This window comes from Lepidochelys olivacea (genome assembly GCF_965140295.1).
Source record: "Lepidochelys olivacea isolate rLepOli2 genome assembly, chromosome: 24".
NCBI lineage: Eukaryota > Metazoa > Chordata > Testudines > Cheloniidae > Lepidochelys > Lepidochelys olivacea.
Genome location: NC_140434.1, coordinates 3855435 through 3874246, shown reverse-complemented (window position 1 = coordinate 3874246; position 18812 = coordinate 3855435). Strand labels below are relative to the sequence as shown.

General features: G+C 55.9%; 1 protein-coding gene across 6 annotated transcripts in view; it reads right to left on the bottom strand.

The window, feature by feature from the left end:
• Positions 1-18812, bottom strand: part of ARHGEF11 (Rho guanine nucleotide exchange factor 11) — an 81826-nt gene that overhangs the window by 17483 nt on the left and 45531 nt on the right. For 2 of the 6 annotated variants that reach the window (XM_084613485.1, XM_084613480.1), the window contains exons 4-21: positions 18254-18303; positions 18088-18145; positions 15847-16025; positions 15579-15650; positions 14881-15000; positions 14269-14323; positions 12764-12840; positions 11522-11659; positions 10170-10244; positions 9296-9397; positions 8501-8599; positions 7818-7860; positions 6634-6730; positions 6370-6492; positions 5686-5709; positions 3774-3918; positions 2371-2470; positions 979-1008 (exon numbers count right to left, since the gene is read on the bottom strand). In XM_084613485.1, coding sequence (XP_084469611.1) covers positions 979-1008; positions 2371-2470; positions 3774-3918; positions 5686-5709; positions 6370-6492; positions 6634-6730; positions 7818-7860; positions 8501-8599; positions 9296-9397; positions 10170-10244; positions 11522-11659; positions 12764-12840; positions 14269-14323; positions 14881-15000; positions 15579-15650; positions 15847-16025; positions 18088-18145; positions 18254-18303 — 1587 coding nt within the window. The remainder of the gene's footprint in view (positions 1-978; positions 1009-2370; positions 2471-3773; positions 3919-5685; positions 5710-6369; positions 6493-6633; positions 6731-7817; positions 7861-8500; positions 8600-9295; positions 9398-10169; positions 10245-11521; positions 11660-12763; positions 12841-14268; positions 14324-14880; positions 15001-15578; positions 15651-15846; positions 16026-18087; positions 18146-18253; positions 18304-18812) is intronic. The other 4 variants (XM_084613481.1, XM_084613482.1, XM_084613484.1 and 1 more) reach the window with 4 other exon arrangements.

Below are 18812 nucleotides of genomic sequence, written 5' to 3'. Positions count from 1 at the left end.
TACGGGCCACCTGGGACTGAGATTTCAGGCCCTAAGATGAAACTGATCACTACACAGTGGCCTGTTTTGAGTTGGACCTTCCGCCCAGGGAGCATTTCAGCCTACGTTTCTCTCGCAGTTTGTAACAGCTTCGGGGCAGAAGGAGAACGACCTGTCTACTGGAAACCGCAGGGAGAGTTTAAGATCTAACTGGCCCAATCTGAATCTGGCCACAGCACGGTGTGAAAAAACCTCACTCTGCAAATGCTCACGTCTCGCATGCAGCTGGGCCTCTTCTGCAGGCATAGCGCACCCTAGTGCCAGGACAGGGTCTTGAGATCGGTCCTAAGGCAGGAAGTGCGCCCCCTACTGGACCAGCCACCCCACCCCGCAGCACAGCGCCCCCTAACATGAGCCTGGGGCACAGGAACCAGCACTGCCTCTGAAAGGAGAGTGCCGACTAGGTACCACTGTCCATTCAATTCCTGAATGGACAAGAGGAAAAGGAGAAGAGGGCAGAAAACCAGGCAGCCTCAAAGGCACAGGAAAACAAATCACCCAGGAGCGAAGGAAACAAAGGCCTTGAGCCTTAGAGCAGAAGGATTTTGACGTACGAACGAACCAGCTCCCAGTGAAGTCAAGGGAAAGACTCCCATCACCACCTTTCTATCAGTCGATCTCAAAGAACTTTAGAAACAGGCCAGTACATGAACACCTCATTTGCCTAATGGGGAAACTGAGGCACAAAGTAGGGCCATGACTTGCCCCAGGTCCCCCAACATGCCAGTGGCAAAGCTGGAACTAGAAACCAGGTATTTTGAGTCCCAGTACGGTGCTCTGTCCACTAAGCCTCCCCTCCCCAGCCCCGCCCAAACGCCAGCGATGCCCGCCCGCCCCTGATGCTGCAGTGCAATGAGGTGGGAGACCTTTGGGGAAAGCCTCGCGTTAAAAAATTAAACAAACAAAGCTGAACACAAAAGAAAAGAAAAGGCCTTTTACCTTCCACAGGGGACAAAGGGACATGAAATGCTGAAAGGAAAAAACAATGAGATGTCAAATCAATCCTGCATTTCAACAAGGAAGGAGGTCAGAAGGGTGTGTGAGCTGCACAATGAGAACTCAAAGGAGGAAATGGAAAGCAAAGGCAGTGAAGAGACACACAAACACTTCTCCCGTGCTCCCCAAAGGGAACACGCACACGGCTCTGACTGTATGGACAGTGCTGTATCTGTGCATGGTGCTTGTAACATGCATGCTCAGAACTGCACATACAACCTTTGGAAGAAGTTTTTAGGATGGTCTCAGCCCAGCTCCTTTTTCGCAGGAGCAATTTTGCACCCCCCACAAACCACATCAGCTTTCTGAACAACCCACCCCCCCTGCTGCACCCCCCTTCCCATATAACTACCGGCCAAAATCGAACCATGTCTGGTGGGATTTTCCAACGCACCCAGCGCCGGGCGATTTCTGCTCCCCTTGAAAGCCCCCACTGATTCCCCCGGAGTAGCTCCCTTTTGAAAACCCCCGCCCATGGGCGCTCAGCAGTTTGAAGGGATGGGTTTTCAGTGGCAGACACACGTGGGTGAGCATGCGATTTCTGTAGGGGCTGCTTTGACGAGCGGAAACCGCACCCACAAGCACGGGCAGGTGTGTGTGAGATTTAATTAGAAAGTTGTGGGTTGTCTACCCCAGGAGCTATCCCTAACTCCACACGGTGCAGGCACGGTCAGTCTGGAACAGCTGTTACCAAATCGCTCTCTCCTAGGGCAGACATAGTTTATACAGGCACGAACGTGGCTTGTGCCGGAACAGCTTAGATTGGTTCTCCAAGCAAAATAAGCTACGGGGGCAAAAGCACTTGTGTGCTCGCATGACCACATCTACAAAATTTAAAAGAATAGACCGGGCCTGAGAGTCAAAAAGAAGAGAGAGCTCACGTGAGAGTTCCTGCTGGGATACAGGGGAGAGGGGGAGAAGGGTTGAAGACACATGGAGAGACTCCTCAGGCATCACCTACATCGGGATTTGACGCAAAGTCCGAGCGGAAGAAAGTTTTACACTAATGAAGTGCAGCCTAGCTGGACAGCAGCGTAAGTGGCCCTGGTGCATGTCACGTCTAGGGCAGAGGTTGACACTCGTGCAGCCGTGCCCCTGGTTCAAGTCCCGGCATGGACAACGCCTTACACTTCCCAAAACGTTGATTCTCAGGCAGCCAGCCAGATGAGATGACTGCCTCCGGGACGGGGAAATGGCTACTCCATCGTACCCAGGAGTGGCGCCCCCTACTGGCTCGGGCACTTCACTCGAGAGTCTCAAAGAACCCAGCTCCCCATCGGGCATCTCCTGTAGTACTTGTGACCCACAGCGCCCCCAACACAACCCAGTACTCACTACTCTGGGAGGAGCTTTTGGGCTTCCCGATGTACTTCAGGATGGGATTGCGTTTCTTATCCTCCATCGCGTCTTTGTCCTTCTTCGTGCTGCTGCTCTGCTGAGACACACGCAGTGAGAGTTGGGGAAAAGGTCTTTGCAAAGGAGGCAAGTTAACTCCCAGGGCAACATGAGCTAAATCAGCAGCTGCATTGAATTTGCAAGGAAGGAAACTGAGGCACGGTGGGGCCGGTGTTAGGGGCCAGGGCTGGGAGATGGGGTTCTAATCCCCACTGACTCGCCCCGGGGTCCTGAACAAGTCACTCTGTGCTACAGTTCTCCCCACATCTGTGCAATGGGGGTCAATTACACTGGCCCACTTTTCTCAAGGGTACAGTACTTGATACCTTTCTGCTACATGTCTACCAGGATGCTGCACCTGCAGCAACTTCAAACTTCCCAGGAACAGCATGGACAGAACTCTGATCCGCCTGCTCTGAAAGTCCAAGCCTCTATTACTGGAGCGAATGGAGAATCTACATTCGTTGTTAGAAGTATAGGGCCTATGACACAGTGGAACAGTTCCGATTCAAACCAGGAGGGGGCAGCAGTATGTAAACAAACCAGCCAGTTTATTACAGTACAACACAATTCACTTTGTTTATACCGATGGGTACGCATTCCTGCGTGCCTAAATTCACCAGCAATACCTCACTCGGCCTTGTCTTCACCCTCCAATTAGAGAGGGCAAGCAGCTGCCAGTCACATTTAGCTTGTGTGAGGCGCTTTCGTTAGTTCCCACACAAATGGAGGCAAGGCTCTGGCGTCAGCCTGACTTTGCACAAGGTCTGCTACACAAACCACCCCCACTCCCATCCCAGAGTGAAACACCAGGCACCGGGACCAAACGGCGGGAGGGAGAGAGACAGTGGAAAGGGGGTGGGAGGAAGGGAGATGGAGGTGAAGAGATACTGGGAGGCTGCTCTGGGCAGCAGAGGAGGTGGCTCTTGCACCAACAGATTGTGCAAAGGGACAGAGCGGAAGGTATGGCGAGAGGAGGCCAGGAGACACAAGAGACCCGATTCTCCCACACCCTGGGGCTCTGTGTGGTCGTGTACACCGGTGCAAAGTGCCGTCAAATCAGAAAAAAGGCCACGTTTTGTGCCCACCTTGTCCAGGTGCAAGCGACGGGGCATCCCGCCCAAGGGCTGTGGCTGGAAGGTAATTCTGAGCTGGCTCCTCAAGGGAGCCTTTGGAGTTCACCTCCCCAGGGATGGGGACTAGGTGCTCACACACATTTCTGCAGGGGACCTGGGGCTCGGGGAGGCCGTGGAGAAAAGAACTGCACTAGGCCAGGCATGAGGAGCTGACAGCACTGGGAAGAATCCGTTCAGAAAAGGGAACGTGGCCAATGCCCCACTCACCTTCTTGGCCTTGGGGAAAAAGGGCAGCCACTTGTCCTTGTCTGGGAAGGCCTGGGACTTCTCACTGGTGCTGGCTGGCCGGGCCTCCCGCATCCGGATTCCTGTGTGGCTCATGTAGGTGCTGAGGGCAAAGGCCATGGGGGAGCTGGAAGAGAGGAAAACACAGACACGCTGCAGATCATCCAGGACAAAACACCAGCACCGGTGCGTCAGGCGACTGGCCTAGTCTGGCCACTGCAGGGATAACTGGCCGGAAAAGAGCCGGCGAGAGGCTCAAAGCCACCGCAAGGCGTGGACAGGAGTATCCGCCCACAGCGCTCCAGAGAGGTGCGGGGAGCCCTGGAATTCCCACTGTCCAACGCTCCCAAAGCACCGGGGCCTTCCCAAGGAGAGCACCTGCAGCACTGTGAGGGCGGCTGGCGCTTTGCTGACAGATGTTAGAACCCCTGGGCCCTCACCCGGCAATCCTGGCTCGCCTGGGCAACCCTTATTCCGACGAGCAGGTGCAATCAACAGGAATAGCCGGGGGGAGTCGAGATTGCAGGGTCAGGCCTGGAGTGGTTTCACGTACTTTACAAACATGGACTGATCCTCATGACAGCCCCTGTCTGCTCTGTCCTCATTTTACTGCTGGGGAAACTGAGGCACGGGGCAGGGCAATGACTTGCCCACGGTCACACCCCGCACCAGTGGCAGCCCAAAGGGAACTGTCTGTCCAGGCGCAAAGGAGACAGACATCCCAAAGGGTGCCACAATGGTCTCATACGACACTCAGCATCTTGCCGGCCAGCCCCCGAGTCTCCTTAGTCAGGGGAAAGGGGCAAGTCAGGTTACAGCTTGACTCCTGCATGACTTGCCAACTCAGGAGAAAGGCTCTTTGCCGCAAGACAAGCACACTCAGGACAGCTGGATCGTGGAGGGTTCTCACTGCACCAAAGGCCCCTTCAGATGGGCAGCTGGAGCCGAAGCCTGTTGCCACGCTCCAGCTTCTCCTGCCGTAGCTCTGGTTGAGAGATCCAGTCACCAGCAAACGGCTCCGAGCAGCAAGGGAAGGAGCCCCCCCGCCTCCTAGTCACTTCAGCTCACGGATTGGACAGACGGGCTTGTGGCTAAAGCACCGGCCCCCCAGTTCTATCCCTGGCTCTTCCAGGGACACCCTGCATGACCCTGAGCAAGTCCTTAGCCGTGCCTCAGTTTCCCCATCTATCAACTGCCCTACCTTCCCCCTGCCCCAACCCAGGAGAGTTTCATTAATGTTTGCAACGCACCCCAAGATCCACCCTGTGTCCAGCACCGAAGGAGCTGGGCCTGGGGACCTTTTCTCCTGGAATTGCTTTCCAGGACATTGCGCTGTGGAATGGCTTTATTAAACAGAGCAGGTGCCCACCCAGCTCCAAGGCCAACTCACTTATGGGGCACGGAAGGACCCCAAGCATGAAACCCTCACTGCCGGTGTGATATCAGCAATGTCTCCCTAGCTCTGCGGAGCTCCCTGGGGGCTGTTTTTCCACAGAGCGGGGACGGTGGGGTGGGGGCGATGCAGAGGAGACCTCAGTGTGCATTTGGGGTGGGGAACCAGTTCTAGGGACAAATTTCTTCTTCCTGCTGCGACGCCGGGGCCAGTCCATGCCTTCTGCGATAGCAGGGGGCCGCTCTGCGGGACACTAGGACCCAGACAGACGCTCCCCAGCTGCCTCCACATGGGCCACTCATCCAGCGGATGACAAGTTTGTGCCACCGTTGCCTTGGCGTTGGGAGGGGAAACAGTGATCTAGCAATGAGAGGACCCCCTCCCAAGCAATGCCCCACGTCCCCTCCCTCAGCTCTCCAGAACCCCACCCCCACAGCCACATCTGTATGGCACCATCACATCTGGATGCACACGACTGCTGGGTGCCAGGCCGACACTCACCTCCTGTCCTCTTCGTATTTCGACCTAGAGCAGGGAAAGAGGGAAGGGGTGTGAGAAACCAGGCCACCTCCGTAAACCACCATTAATCTGCCTGATCTGAGCCCAGGAGAAGGATCTGAGCCCAGGAGAAGGGACGATGTCTCAGACCAAGCCCTTCACGGCCATGACTCAAAGCAGCCGCACTAAAGGCGCATGGCCAGATCCTTTGGCGGTGTAAATCAGCAGAGCTCCTTTGACTGCAATGGGGATACAGCAATTTACACCTGAGAACCCCCCTACCCCACCCCCATATAGGGTCAATACTGCTCCAACCAGCACTGGCAAGAGGGGACAGGCCAGGGTGTAACAGATCAGGCCCCCGCAGCCCCACGTCTGCTCCTTCCCCCTGTCCCCGCACACCAGGAGCCCATTCCTTCCACCGCCCCACACACTCAGAGCCTGCTCCTTTCACCTGCGCCCCCACCACCACAGAGTCCTAACTGGACTTCAGTGGTAAAGCCATAGTGCCCAGAAGCTCGCAGGAGCGGCCCTGGGATTAATGTACCAGGCGGAGCTGGGTTCCGCTCCCGCTCCCACAGTTGCACCCCGCTGCCGGAGCCGCTCCCGATCTCTGCTGGTGTCAGTGGGCCCAGATCCAGGCTCGGTCTGGATCGCACGCCCGACGGGGACCCGCTTGGCACTCACAGTATGTCGCCCAGCTGAGCAAGCTGCTTCTCAGCCACCTGCCGCTCCTTCTGGGGATCTCCGTCCAAATCCAGCAGGTCGTTTTCTCCATACAGGCTTCCCAGCCCCATGGTGCGCTTCGTCCTGTGGACAGACAGAGGGCCACAGGTCAGCCCCATGAGCCTCTGTGGGACAGGCAATCACTCCATCGAAGAGCTGCCCAAGATGAGGGTAAGCGAGACGCGTGGGCCTGGCCATGGAGCAGAGGCAGTGCGAGGGCCTTACCTGTAGTCCTGGATCTGCTCCTGGATCTCGGGCATCGCCGCGCCCTGAGCCTCGGAGAAGGCGCTTCGGACGTCCTCCCCATTCCGCAGGCGAGACTCTGGAGCCGCGGACGGGAGACAAGAGGAAAGCGCGCTCGTTATCAGCCGCGCTCGGCAGGGGGGGCACGGATGGCCCGGGGCACCCGCAGCATCAGGCGCTGACATGACGTGTTCCAGCTGAGGACCTCACCAGGCCTGCCAGTCAGGCAGCTGATTTCAGGGGTGCATGCCCCAGCAGCAACGGTGGGTGCTCAGCACCCCCACTAGCAGCCTCCAAGTTAAGGCCTTGTCTACCCTGGGACTTCTCCACCTGGATTCCTACCTGCAGGGGAGCTGCACCATTGCAAACCCGAATGCTCCGGGGCAGCCCCATTGTACCCCTCGATTAGCAACAGCACAGCTCACCAGGGTTCCAAGCAGGAGAAAGCCACCCTGGCGCAAAAAGCAACTCTGTCTGTTTGCATTGGGGCAGCTACACCTGGGTGCTGGAGTTGGGGGCAAATCCAGGCCTGAGCCACCCAACCCTGCCTGCAAGACAGGTATGGTAAGACAGATAGGCAGCATGGCCCGGTGGAAAGGGACTTGGGAACCCTGGCTTTTCTTGCCAGCTCTGCCACTGGCCTGCTAGGTCACCTTGGGCAAGTCACTGCCTCGCTCTGTGCCTCAGTTTCCCCTTCCGCCCTCTATCTAGTTCAATTTTAAGCTCTTCAGGGCAGGGACTCTCACTCCCTTTGGTCATGCACAGTGGGGCCCTGATCTCAGCTGGGACCCATTAGGCACAGCCGTAAGTCTAATTAATAGTAATGTCCTCAGCCCTGTTTTACAGATGCTGTAACTGAGGCTCATACAAGGGAAGCGACTTCCCCAAGTGAGCCAGGAAAAGAACCCAGGAGTCCTGACTCCAACTCGAACCACACGGCGATGTTTCCTCCCTAATGCAGTGCAATATGAAGGGGGGAGCAAGGTCTCTCCCACGCAGACAGTCCTTCCCCAGGGAGGTTCAGAGCATGTAAAGAGTTCTGCACTCTAATAAAAGGGAATCTTTGATTTAAAGCAGCCGGTGGTCCCTGATGCCGAGATCTAATGCTGCTGCAGACACTGTCCTGCTTCAGCATTGCCTCAGAGGTCACATACAAGCGCACTTACCGATTTCAGCTAGTAACTGCTCAGACACCTTTATTCTCAGAGGCTAGGAGGGAAAAAACAATGCAATTAGGTCTCCAGTAATTATTATTATTATAGGTGTGCCAGGTCGGAGGATAGGCACGGGGGGAGTGCTAATAAAGCCTGCATGCGCTTTGCTCAGCAGCTTCTGTATTTAAAAGACCAGAGCTCAGAATTTCACACCAACTTAAACAACCCGATTAAAGCGTCACCTCTTGGCACTCAACTAACGAGTCCCTGTAAAGCACTATATTTTCTACCACCATGCCTATTAAGCAACAAGGGGAAAAAATCACTTCTCTCGGAAAAGGCAACAGCCAAAACCACCCATCCCAATTAAAGCAGGCTGCCGGGCCTTGTCTGTATTGGCTTTTCCTCCCGCTGCGTAGCTACACGGGTGGCAAACATCGGCGCAGACACTGTTTACAACAATGCAACACAGTTTGCACCAGGGTAATGCAAAGCACATCTTCTCTGGAGTTTGCCTCAGTGCAGCTATGCTGGTGGCAAAAAACCCAGGGGGCACAAGGCCTTGGTTAAAAGTTTTCCACACTGGGAGGCTGAATACATGGAAAGTTAGATCGCGAAGCCACACTTTAACGGTCTTCTCCTATGGGAGGAAAGCCCCATACTCGCTGGCAATGCAGCCAAGTTCCCACACTCACCGCGGTCTTCTCCAAGAAGATGTTCCAGATCTCCTTCCCCAACGCCCGGGAATCCTTGGAGTTCATTTGCTGGCAAACTTCTGCGCACAAATAGAAGAGCTGGAAGGATGGGGGAGAGAGAAGAAAAAGAACCAGAGATGAAGAAGGAAGGAGAAACACTTAATAAAGCAGCAGCGAATCCCTCCAGGAAACAGGACAGACTGTAGGAGACCTCTACAAGGGCAGATTGTGCCCTGTGCTGGGGGGAGGAATCGGAGTCCTGGGACGGCATTTCAACCTCTCACGCCTGCGTAAGTCCATTGACTTCAACAGTACACACCAGCACGACAGCAGGGGTCGGACCCAGCACTGCCTTAGCCCCACCAGTGTATGTATCTGTCGGGCCTTTGGGGCTCCTGGGCAGGACTAAGCGCAAGTAGCTACAGTCAGGACTTCATGGGCAGTCAGCAAACAACACGGACCCCAGAAAATGGAGCGGGCGTGGTAAGAAATGCACTGCCTTACGCTGGAGTGCTGCCCTCTTGGATCCAGGGAAGAGCGAAAGGATAGGACCTGGTCCGAAGCCGGTGGCCATCAGTGCGTGATTTCAGTGGGCTTTGGATGAGGGTTAGACAGAGGGTGGGAAATGCCCAAAATCCCCCATCACTCCACTATATCTGCACTCCCGAGATCAAGTCAGTAGCCACCCCCAGTGCTGCAGGATGCTTCTGCTCCTGTGGCGAAGCCAGGGTCTCCGCACCCCCACCCCACAGACAGGCAGTTGCAGTAGCTGATGAGGGCGTGTTTCGCTCTTACCAGGGGGCTTGGATCTGCCTGGGAGAAGATGTAGCGCAGGAAGACGCCCAGGTGAGCTGGTCGGGATTTGAGCTTCCCCAGGTCCTGGAAGAGGGTGTCACACTGTGGGGGGAGGGCAGGGAAAAAGCCATTCAAGCTGGGAAGAGCAAAGGGCAAGGAACAGGCTCCCCCTTCAGCTAAGGCCTTGATGAAACTGGCGTTTGCCTCCTTCCAGCCACTGGGGTCGCTGCAGCAGCTACACCCCAGGGCAGGCAGGGGAGCGGCTATTAGCCAGCACAGCCAATCCAGCTCCGGAGTCAGACTCCACCCTTGCAGCTCTGCCTGCTTGCACAGTGCAGCTACCTGGCACCGGGGCAAACCCTCAGGCTAGGCTAGGCCTAAGACAGCCAGACCCGGCCAGCAGAACAAGGGTTCCCTGTATGCTGCCTTCTACCCACTGGCCCTTGTCATCAGCTCCACAAGACGTGTGCAAAGTGAATAGGACACAGCATGGAGTGGGGCAAAGGTTTGGTGGGCGCAGAGGCTGGGAAGCCCCTAGCAAACAATGCGCTTGGTCCCGAGCACGTGCCAATATCATCCCAGCTCTGGAGTGGACATCTGTAACCGCGCTGCCCTACCTACGGCTTCCAGCAGCTGGAGCATGCTCCTGCTGGTAAAGCCAGGAGGTAAGATCTGGGGACACACTCGACTGCACTCCCACTGAGAGCTCCAACTCCCAGCCCCCCCTGCTCTGACCACTAGACCCCACTCCCCTCCTAGAGCTGGGGACAGAACCCAGGAGTCCCAACCCCTACTCCCCGGCACAGCTGCTGCGGTTGCTGGTGACACCAACAGGGTAAATACAAAGATGGAGGGATGCCTTGGGAGCTGTTACCTCATTGTTGAAATACCCCGGATCATAATCTTCCTCTGGCCCGATGATGAGAGGCCTCGGCATCCGGTCCGAACCCTGAGAAGACAGGGCCAGGCTGGGACACGGCCACCCCAACAGTAGCCACAGCTAACAGCCCCGATTCGGCCTTCAGTAACTCTAGGCTCCCCCTTCAATGGGGGGCTTCACTGGGGCCCCCTTCGCTCTCAGCTACTACGTGGCTGGCACCTCACGAAACAAGCAGTCAGGACCTCAGTTTGTCTCTCATCCCACAGACATGGCCAGCCGTAGCACTCTGGGGTCAGCACTGACCCCAGGGGGAGAGCGTCCCCACGGAGCCCTACACCTCACTCCCTGCAGCACACTGTGTCATGGGGTCAGCACTGACCCCAGGGGGAGAGCGTCCCCACGGAGCCCTGCGCCCCACTCCCTGCAGCACACTGTGTCATGGGGTCAGCACTGACCCCAGGGGGAGAGCGTCCCCACGGAGCCCTGCGCCCCACTCCCTGCAGCACACTGTGTCATGGGGTCAGCACTGACCCCAGGGGGAGAGCGTCCCCACGGAGCCCTGCGCCCCACTCCCTGCAGCACACTGTGTCATGGGGTCAGCACTGACCCCAGGGGGAGAGCGCCCCCACGGAGCCCTGCGCCCCACTCCCTGCAGCACACTGTGTCATGGGGTCAGCACTGACCCCAGGGGGAGAGCGCCCCCACGGAGCCCTGCGCCCCACTCCCTGCAGCACACTGTGTCATGGGGTCAGTACTGACCCCAGGGGGAGAGCGTCCCCACGGAGCCCTGCGCCCCACTCCCTGCAGCACACTGTGTCATGGGGTCAGCACTGACCCCAGGGGGAGAGCGTCCCCACGGAGCCCTGCGCCCCACTCCCTGCAGCACACTGTGTCATGGGGTCAGCACTGACCCCAGGGGGAGAGCGTCCCCACGGAGCCCTGCGCCCCACTCCCTGCAGCACACTGTGTCATGGGGTCAGCACTGACCCCAGGGGGAGAGCGTCCCCACGGAGCCCCGCGCCCCACTCCCTGCAGCACACTGTGTCATGGGGTCAGTACTGACCCTAGGGGGAGAGCGTCCCCACGGAGCCCCGCGCCCCACTCCCTGCAGCACACTGTGTCATGGGGTCAGCACTGACCCCAGGGGGAGAGCGTCCCCCATTAAGTTACTCACCCCGCTCTCTGCTGCAGTTTGGGTGCTGATCAGACCCACCCCGATGAGATCACAGCCCAAGGCAGAACTGGCTACAGCCTGTCGCTGTCAATCGGACTCAACTCCACAGAGCTGGACAAGGGAGCGGGCGCAGGCCCAGCCACTCTGCCCGCGACAGCTCGCCCAGCCTCACCTGCTCCACGACGGGCAGAAAGGGCGTGTCCGAGCCTTGGCGGCAATGGTGGTGGAACATCTTGGAGGTGATGACCGGGGAGGTGCGCGGGCTGTCGAGGCCGGGGTCGGAGAGAACGGAGTTCCGGTTCAGAGAGATCTGCTCAAGACAGCAATCATCTTACGACATTAGCAACCGAGAAGGGGGCAGCCGGGGAAACCCCCAGGGACAAAAGCAGTGCCAGGCCAGCTCAGGCTGAGAGTACCAGGCTGTGTTGACTCACGTGCCTCCCAGGTCCAAGGGACCAGTGGCCAAGGGACCAGTGGCCACATCAAAGACCAAGGCCAACATCTAAACCGATCCAACAGCATGCCCAAATGCGAGGGAGGGTTGAACCAAATTAACAAATCAATTTCTAAACCAGTGTAATTAGATCGGTGTGCACACCTGACACCCGCTCCCAGGCTCAACTTCCGGCCTTCCCCCACGCTGCCCCCTGACGCCTCCACTCTTCTCAGTAGTAACCTGCAGACACCTCCCTCCCCTGCGTCTGACCGGTCTTATTGACACTGCAAATTCCTGGGGCTAGGTTGGGTACTCTTACCCATGCTCTGGGAAGCACCATGTCAATCTGTGGCTCTATATAAAGTCCCAGACCAAAAAAGACTAAGGGGGGAAATTTCCTACTTAGGACAAGATTCTTAAAGGCGTTTCGACACTTATGGGGATTTTCAAAAGGGTCTAAGCCTGCAACACCCACTGAGAGTCCCTCTAGGCACCTAAATAGTTTTAAAACTCTGGCCCTGGGACATTCTGGACAGCGGTACCCTCTGTATTGAGGGAGGAGAAGGCTGAGAGGATGGATCAATAACTGAACGGGAAGAGACTTCACAGGGATGTTGCAATGATCCTAAACCCTGACCCTTAGAAACCGCAAGACATTTAGAGTGACGGCTGTACTTACAAGATATCCAACATGCTAAGGTACGAAACCTTCACTCTGCCTGCAGGGACCCCCCTTGCAATAACACCAGGATCCTGATTTGGGGTCTGGGATTCCCAGAGTCGATTAGACTGATTTTAAATGATGTCTGATTTTTCCAACCCCCTGCACTTAGTGAGTGCTGGAGGTTTGGGGGACAGAAGCTACTTTTCCAACAAAGCACAGAGGTCGACTCTCTGCTCTACACGCAAAATGGACCTGGCCCTTGGCTCGGGAACAGTGAGCAGCACCTCCATGATGCCCTTCTGTGCAGCCCTCACCTCGCTCACTGAAGGGAACCGCTCGGTGCCCGAATCCAAACCACTGTCGCCGTCCTGAGAGTCCAGAGAGAGGCGACCTGGGAACGGAGGAGACACGCAGATGGAGGCCAAATTAAACCCCACAAGAGGATCAATGGCAAAGGAGACACTGAGCGATGGGAGAGGGGGCAGAGCAGTCCTCAGTCTAGACCTGTGGACCCACCTCCCCACATTCCCTTTGCCATCTCCTCTCCTCTGATGACAGAAGGGGTAGATCTGTGGGCTGGCTGAGATCCCGCAAGAGAATCAGACTGAGAATGCTTAAGGCAGGTTCATGCAACCCCAATTTTGGCCTCTGATAAGGGAAGAGAAGCTCTGGTCTTTACCGGGGGTTACAACTCGTTAGAATCCCGGACAAGGGCCAGAGGCAAAGGAAAGCAGAAAGCCACATGCAAATGCGACTAGTCCTACAGGCTTCGAGACCGGAGCTCTGCTGGGCACAAGATGGGAAAGCAACGCTGGGCAGCAAAGGAGGAGAAAGAGGGGGAGCCACACGGGATGTGTAGAGTGTGAAAAGGCAAAGAGCAGCGGACTAGAGCGAGGCAGGAGATGGTTTTTCTATCCCACAAAAATTTGCAATTAAAAAAATAAATTTCCCCATTCCAAATTGGGCCCAAAAGTTGAAATCTCTAACATTTCCGCAAATATCAAAATAAAATAAAATTCAGCGCGGGTCAGTCGACACCTTTTCTTCCAATAATTCTGAAACATCTCATTTCGATTTCAACCTTTTAAAAAAATGATTTTACGACAAATTAACTGAAATTTCAAAACAAAAACGTTGTTTCAAAGTGGAAAATGGAACCTTTCGTTTTGAATCCCATCTCCCACCCCCCAAAACCAGGAAATTGGCTGAAACCAACCCTTTCCCACGAACTGTTACGGTTTCAACAAGTTTTCATTTTCCGGTGAAAACACGTTTTGAGGAAACCTTCCCGCCCGGCTCTCCAGTGGACACTAGCAGAGGGATAACCCTGGGGCGGAGGAGAACAGGGATATGTGCAGCGTTTATCTACACCGAGCCAGGTGGCCGTCACAGGGATGCTGGCTGCAAACACTCGTGTCTCTTTATAACACATCCCATACAGCAATGCGGTTGGGCAGAACTAAAGTGGCCCTGCACCGGTGCATTCTGGGAGTCCGGGAGTCCCTCTCCTATAGCACGCAGCAGTGTGACTGTTGGGAACAAAGACTTCTGGGTAATTTCCCAATGCGAGGAACTCCTGAACGGGGACAGTTACAATGCTCGTAGCTTCCCATCTGCGCCGGAGAGATGCTATCACAGCCGAGCCGAAGCCCTCATCGCACCCAGTGCAAGCAAAGCTTGTCAAATGCCTGGGATAGCTACAGCGTCCGGAGACAAGGAGCTGCAAGCTGAAGTCGCCCAGACCAATCGTCTGTTGCGAGGGCGGACGGATGGTAGCAGCAGGTATGCACAGCTGCACGTCAACAACAGCACGACTCACCTTCTGTCCCCTGGAGACTGGCTGAGCCGGAGTTGCAGCACGGCCGCCCCAAATCCTACAATTGAAGGATACGGAGGGGTCAGTGTTGTTAGCCCTGCTTTACAGGTGGGGAAACTAAGGCACGGAAAGGGCCAAGAGCCTGGTCTATCAAGGGGGCAGACCAGCTGCCTTGAATTTCAAGAGGGGCTCTCAGCACCTCCAGGGCTATGAAGCTGTCACACAGAGTCTGTGGCAGAGCTGGGAAGGGTACCCCAGAATAGGTCACGCGGGGGGGTGTGTGCGGGGGTGTTCAACCAGTTCATGCACACACAGCGCCGCACTTCCTCACTAGCCCTGCTGAACTGGTTTCAAGCCTTCACCTAACCCATTTCACCCTCAATGCCCTCTAGGTACCTACCCCCACAGTTCACGGCTCAGCCCCCAGGGGCAGTGCATTCTGGGAGATTTCACACTGCAGGAGGGCACGCCTCAGCTTGTCCATCTCCACCACGGGACTAAACCCAGTTCAGGCTTCCCCTGGCACCAACTTCTGAGGAGGGGGGAGTGTCAGGGAGGAGAGGGGGGGAGTCACATGACATTTAGAACCAGGAAGTAAGGATTCCTCTTGCATACCACCGAGCTGCTTGTTTCCTGTCGGATCTTGAGCTGCAACTGGCTGACCCTTCTGCGCGCCCCCTCGATCTGTTCCTCCAGCGTGGTGGCGGGGTTCCGGCTGTACACCTCGCAGAACCGCTGAGCAGGGAGACAAGAAGGGGGATGAGGTTACAGCCAGCCACACTGAGGGGAACCGGCACGGGGTGCAGAGCACGGAGCGGGGGCTACAAAACAAAATAAGGCGGGGGAGGGAGGGATGGCTCTGAACAATACCCTGGTGTAGCTTCGGTGTAACCGCACCTGCTGCTACAGGGCATCAGCTGGTGGCCAGGGGGACGAGGAAGAAAATACACCTCTCGTCCCCCAAAGATTGTACAATCGGCCTCACACTTTACTGTGGGGCGGGGAAGGTTCCTCTTCCTTGGAAACACCAGTCACGCCATGGACGGAGGCAGGAGCCTGGATTACATGGAATGGAGGTCTGAGCCGCACGGCAGGAAGGAGAACCAGGAGATTAGTTGGAACAATTGTCTTCTCTGCTACAGGCAAGATATCAGAGGAGACGGCCCACTGGTTTGATCCGACATGAAAGATTGGACTGGAAGGAGCAATAGTCCGCTCCAGGATAAGCAAAGAGGCCTAGCAGCATACTAGACAGGGCGAAGGTCTGCTCCAGTGTGGCTCACCATAGGAAGGAGACAGCCAATGCACCGTACCTGTAACTCTGCCTCCTCCTGTCTCAGCATGTTGCGGAGGATCTGAGTCGCATGCTTTTGAACTTCTGGGTCCTGCGATTTGGAACAGACGTGGGCAGAGTGAGGGGACGGACAGAGCTTTGCTTTCATCTCCCCATCTTTCCCCCCCCCCCAGCCCCCTCGAGTGGAGCAGCGCTGGAGAGACGCAGCAGACTGAGGACCCCGCTTTCCCATCCCCCCAGGAGATCCAGGACAAACCACCCACAGGAGCGCCGCTCCATCTGGTTACCTGCAACGGTTTGGGTCCTGTGATGCGCTGTGGTGGAGGCAGCGGTGGCGGGGAAGGTGGCGGGGGGCACAGGGGTGCAATCCCAGGCGCCCCCGATATGCTCACGTCTTGCTGAGGACTGGAGAGCACCACTGAGGGAGGAGGAGACCCCAGGAGGGTCAGCGCAACGTAGGCACCGGCTGGAGAAGAAAAGGAGCATGGGTGGAGAGAGAGACCCACTTTATAACTAGCCAGTGGATGAGGATTTAAAATGGGGGGATCACGGCATCTAGAAGAGACCTGATCATTGCCTCCCCCCACCCCAACCCCAAATCCACAACGCAGGAGTCTGAAACAGATGGAGCTGCAACCGAAGCTGATCTTAAGGGTACGTCTGCACTGAAAATGCAACAGTTGCACTGCTGTACACTCACGACAGTGACGAGAGGGCTTCTCCCCTCGGCGTAGGTAATCCCCCTCTCCGAGAGGCAGTAGCGAGGTGGCTGGAAGAATTCTTCCATCAACCTAGTGCTGTCCACACCGGGGGTTAGGCTGACGGAGCTACGTCTCTCGGGGGTGGATTTTTCACACCTCTGCGAGACACAGGTGTTCAGTGTAGACCAACCCTTAGATTAAAACGGTGGGTGATTTTCCCTCCTACCCTCAGCATTAGGGTTAATTCAGGTCACAGACGCTAGCCCACTGCACCCTATACAGGGCAGGAGGACAGTACACCACCAGCCTTAGGAGCATTCGTAAAGCGTACCCAGGAGGCAGCCAAGGCACATACTAATCCCTAGTTTTTATCTTGTGCTCTTCATCCATACACCTCAAAGAGCTGTACAAAGGGGGTCAGTATCATTATCGCCATTTCACACACGGGGAAACTGAGGCACAGAGCCCAAGGCTGCCCAGGTGTACAGGCCCCCATCAGCAAGGTGGTGTGAAGACTCAGGGTCCTGGTTTGAGTCCTCACCAAGCCCAGAGAGTACCAGGGTCTAAAACACCTTCCACCTCCTCCAGCTTGCTAGGAATCTCCTCCCACTCTCCCAGACAAGGACCCATGCATCCATCACCTCCCAGGTGGAGTACTGTTATCTGTATCTGAAGACAACGGCCACGCTCCAGCTGGTGCAGAATGCAGCTGCCCACCTTCCCCCGGCTTAGGCCACCGTGAACACATCTCAGTCTGTTCCCGATGCCAGTTTAAGGCTTCGGTCCTAATCGTCAAAAGCAACTGGTCAAGCCCCAGCGACGTTCGAAGACTGAACTTCAATCTGTGACCCATGGCGACAACGATGCAGATCACAAAACGCAAGACAATGGGCACGAGACCAAGGGTCAAAGCATTCCCGGGGGAGGAGACTTTGCTATGAAATGGACGTCCAGAGGAGACGGAGCAAATCCAGAGTCAGACCGCCTTTAGGGGATGCCGAAAAACCTTCCTCTTCCATAGCGAGGATGACACCACCTTGCCCCCCCCACCCCGTACCTACAAACCCTGAAACAAACCAGCCAACACAACCAAAACCCCACCCTAGTCAAAGCGTTTACCTCTCCACAGGAGAAGAGCCAGACACCCCATGAAGTCCACTGGAGACTTCACTACTGGCTATTTGCCCAGCCGCTATGGTGACGGGCAGCCATATAAAACCCTGATGCAGACAGATGGATAAATAGAGAGCACTGTAACGCAGGGTGGGGATGACCAAATCGGCAAGGGAAGGGTTAAACTGTTCTTGGAAGTCCCTTCAGGAAAGGGATGGGAAGTGACGTTCTCCAAAACAGCTCCTCCTGCAATAACCATAATGGGAAGCCGCAGAGATCTGGCTGCGCCCACCGCTCTATTGACTGCCCCAGCTCGCAAATGACTCCCCTTCCCAACGCGTTGGTCAGCGAGGCTCGCCAATCAGCACATTTTACATCAAGCACTTTTTAAACATGGGATTGTTGGCGTTTTCCACCCGGGAGACCAGACGCCCCAGTTTGTGCATGGAACAGGCACAGCGGTGACAGCAAGCTTCCCCACACCAGAGCACCTCAGCCCCATCCTGGAGAATCCCCTGCCTCTCCGGGGGAGAAGAGAGCTCAGTGAGCCTGCTCATTTGGTCTCTGCCCTCTCCGCTCTGCTCTTAGCCTCAGGGCCCCCTAACCCTTTCCACAATACGCCATCCCAAAACTCTCCGCCACTAGAGACCGGGGCTGGCCTATAACCAGCGACCTAGTGGGAAAAGGCCCCATTCACCCCTTCTACCTACTCACATTTGATGAGCTTCACCACCTCGAGATGGGAGCTGTTTGTCACCATTGTGCCGTTCACCTGCAAGAGGAGACAGACAGCCTCAGACCCGCAGCCCCAGCGCTGGCCCACAGAGCGAAGCACTAGGGAACACCCCCGGGAAGCCTCGGCTTGGGGTTTGCTGCTCACCTTGACGATCCGGTCACCCTCTTGCACCCCGGCCTTCATGGCCGCTCCTCCTGTAATGCAACAGGCAGAGGAAGGGAGTTACAGTAAATAACAATGTGCAGCCCCAGCAACATGAAAACATCCACAGTGCTCGCACCACAAGGCGCCAGGGGATTCAACACATTCCCTGCAACAGCATAAGTAGACGTTAGGGTCCAAAATCTAGGTTTTCCCTCCTCCTGTGTGGAGCTCTGTTTTATTCTATTCCATGTAGGTTCTTATATCGACCTCATCACTAATATCCAAGTGTCTTCCAGTAGTGCATTAAGCAACGTGACTACCATCTGCCATGTGTTTGTTCTCCTTTAGGGCTTCTGTCTAGGCAAGGGGATCTGTCCACACAAATCCAATTGCAGGATTGGGGCCTAAGCATCGGTAAAAGTAGCTTTATTATTTAAGCTCTTCCCCTGCCAATCCCCCCTTCTTTAATGCAACTGTTAAAAGTTTAAATACACTGAAAAATTCTCTGTTGCTAAAGCGAAGAGGAAATGTTTCCATGAGGTTCAATTCCAAACGGCAA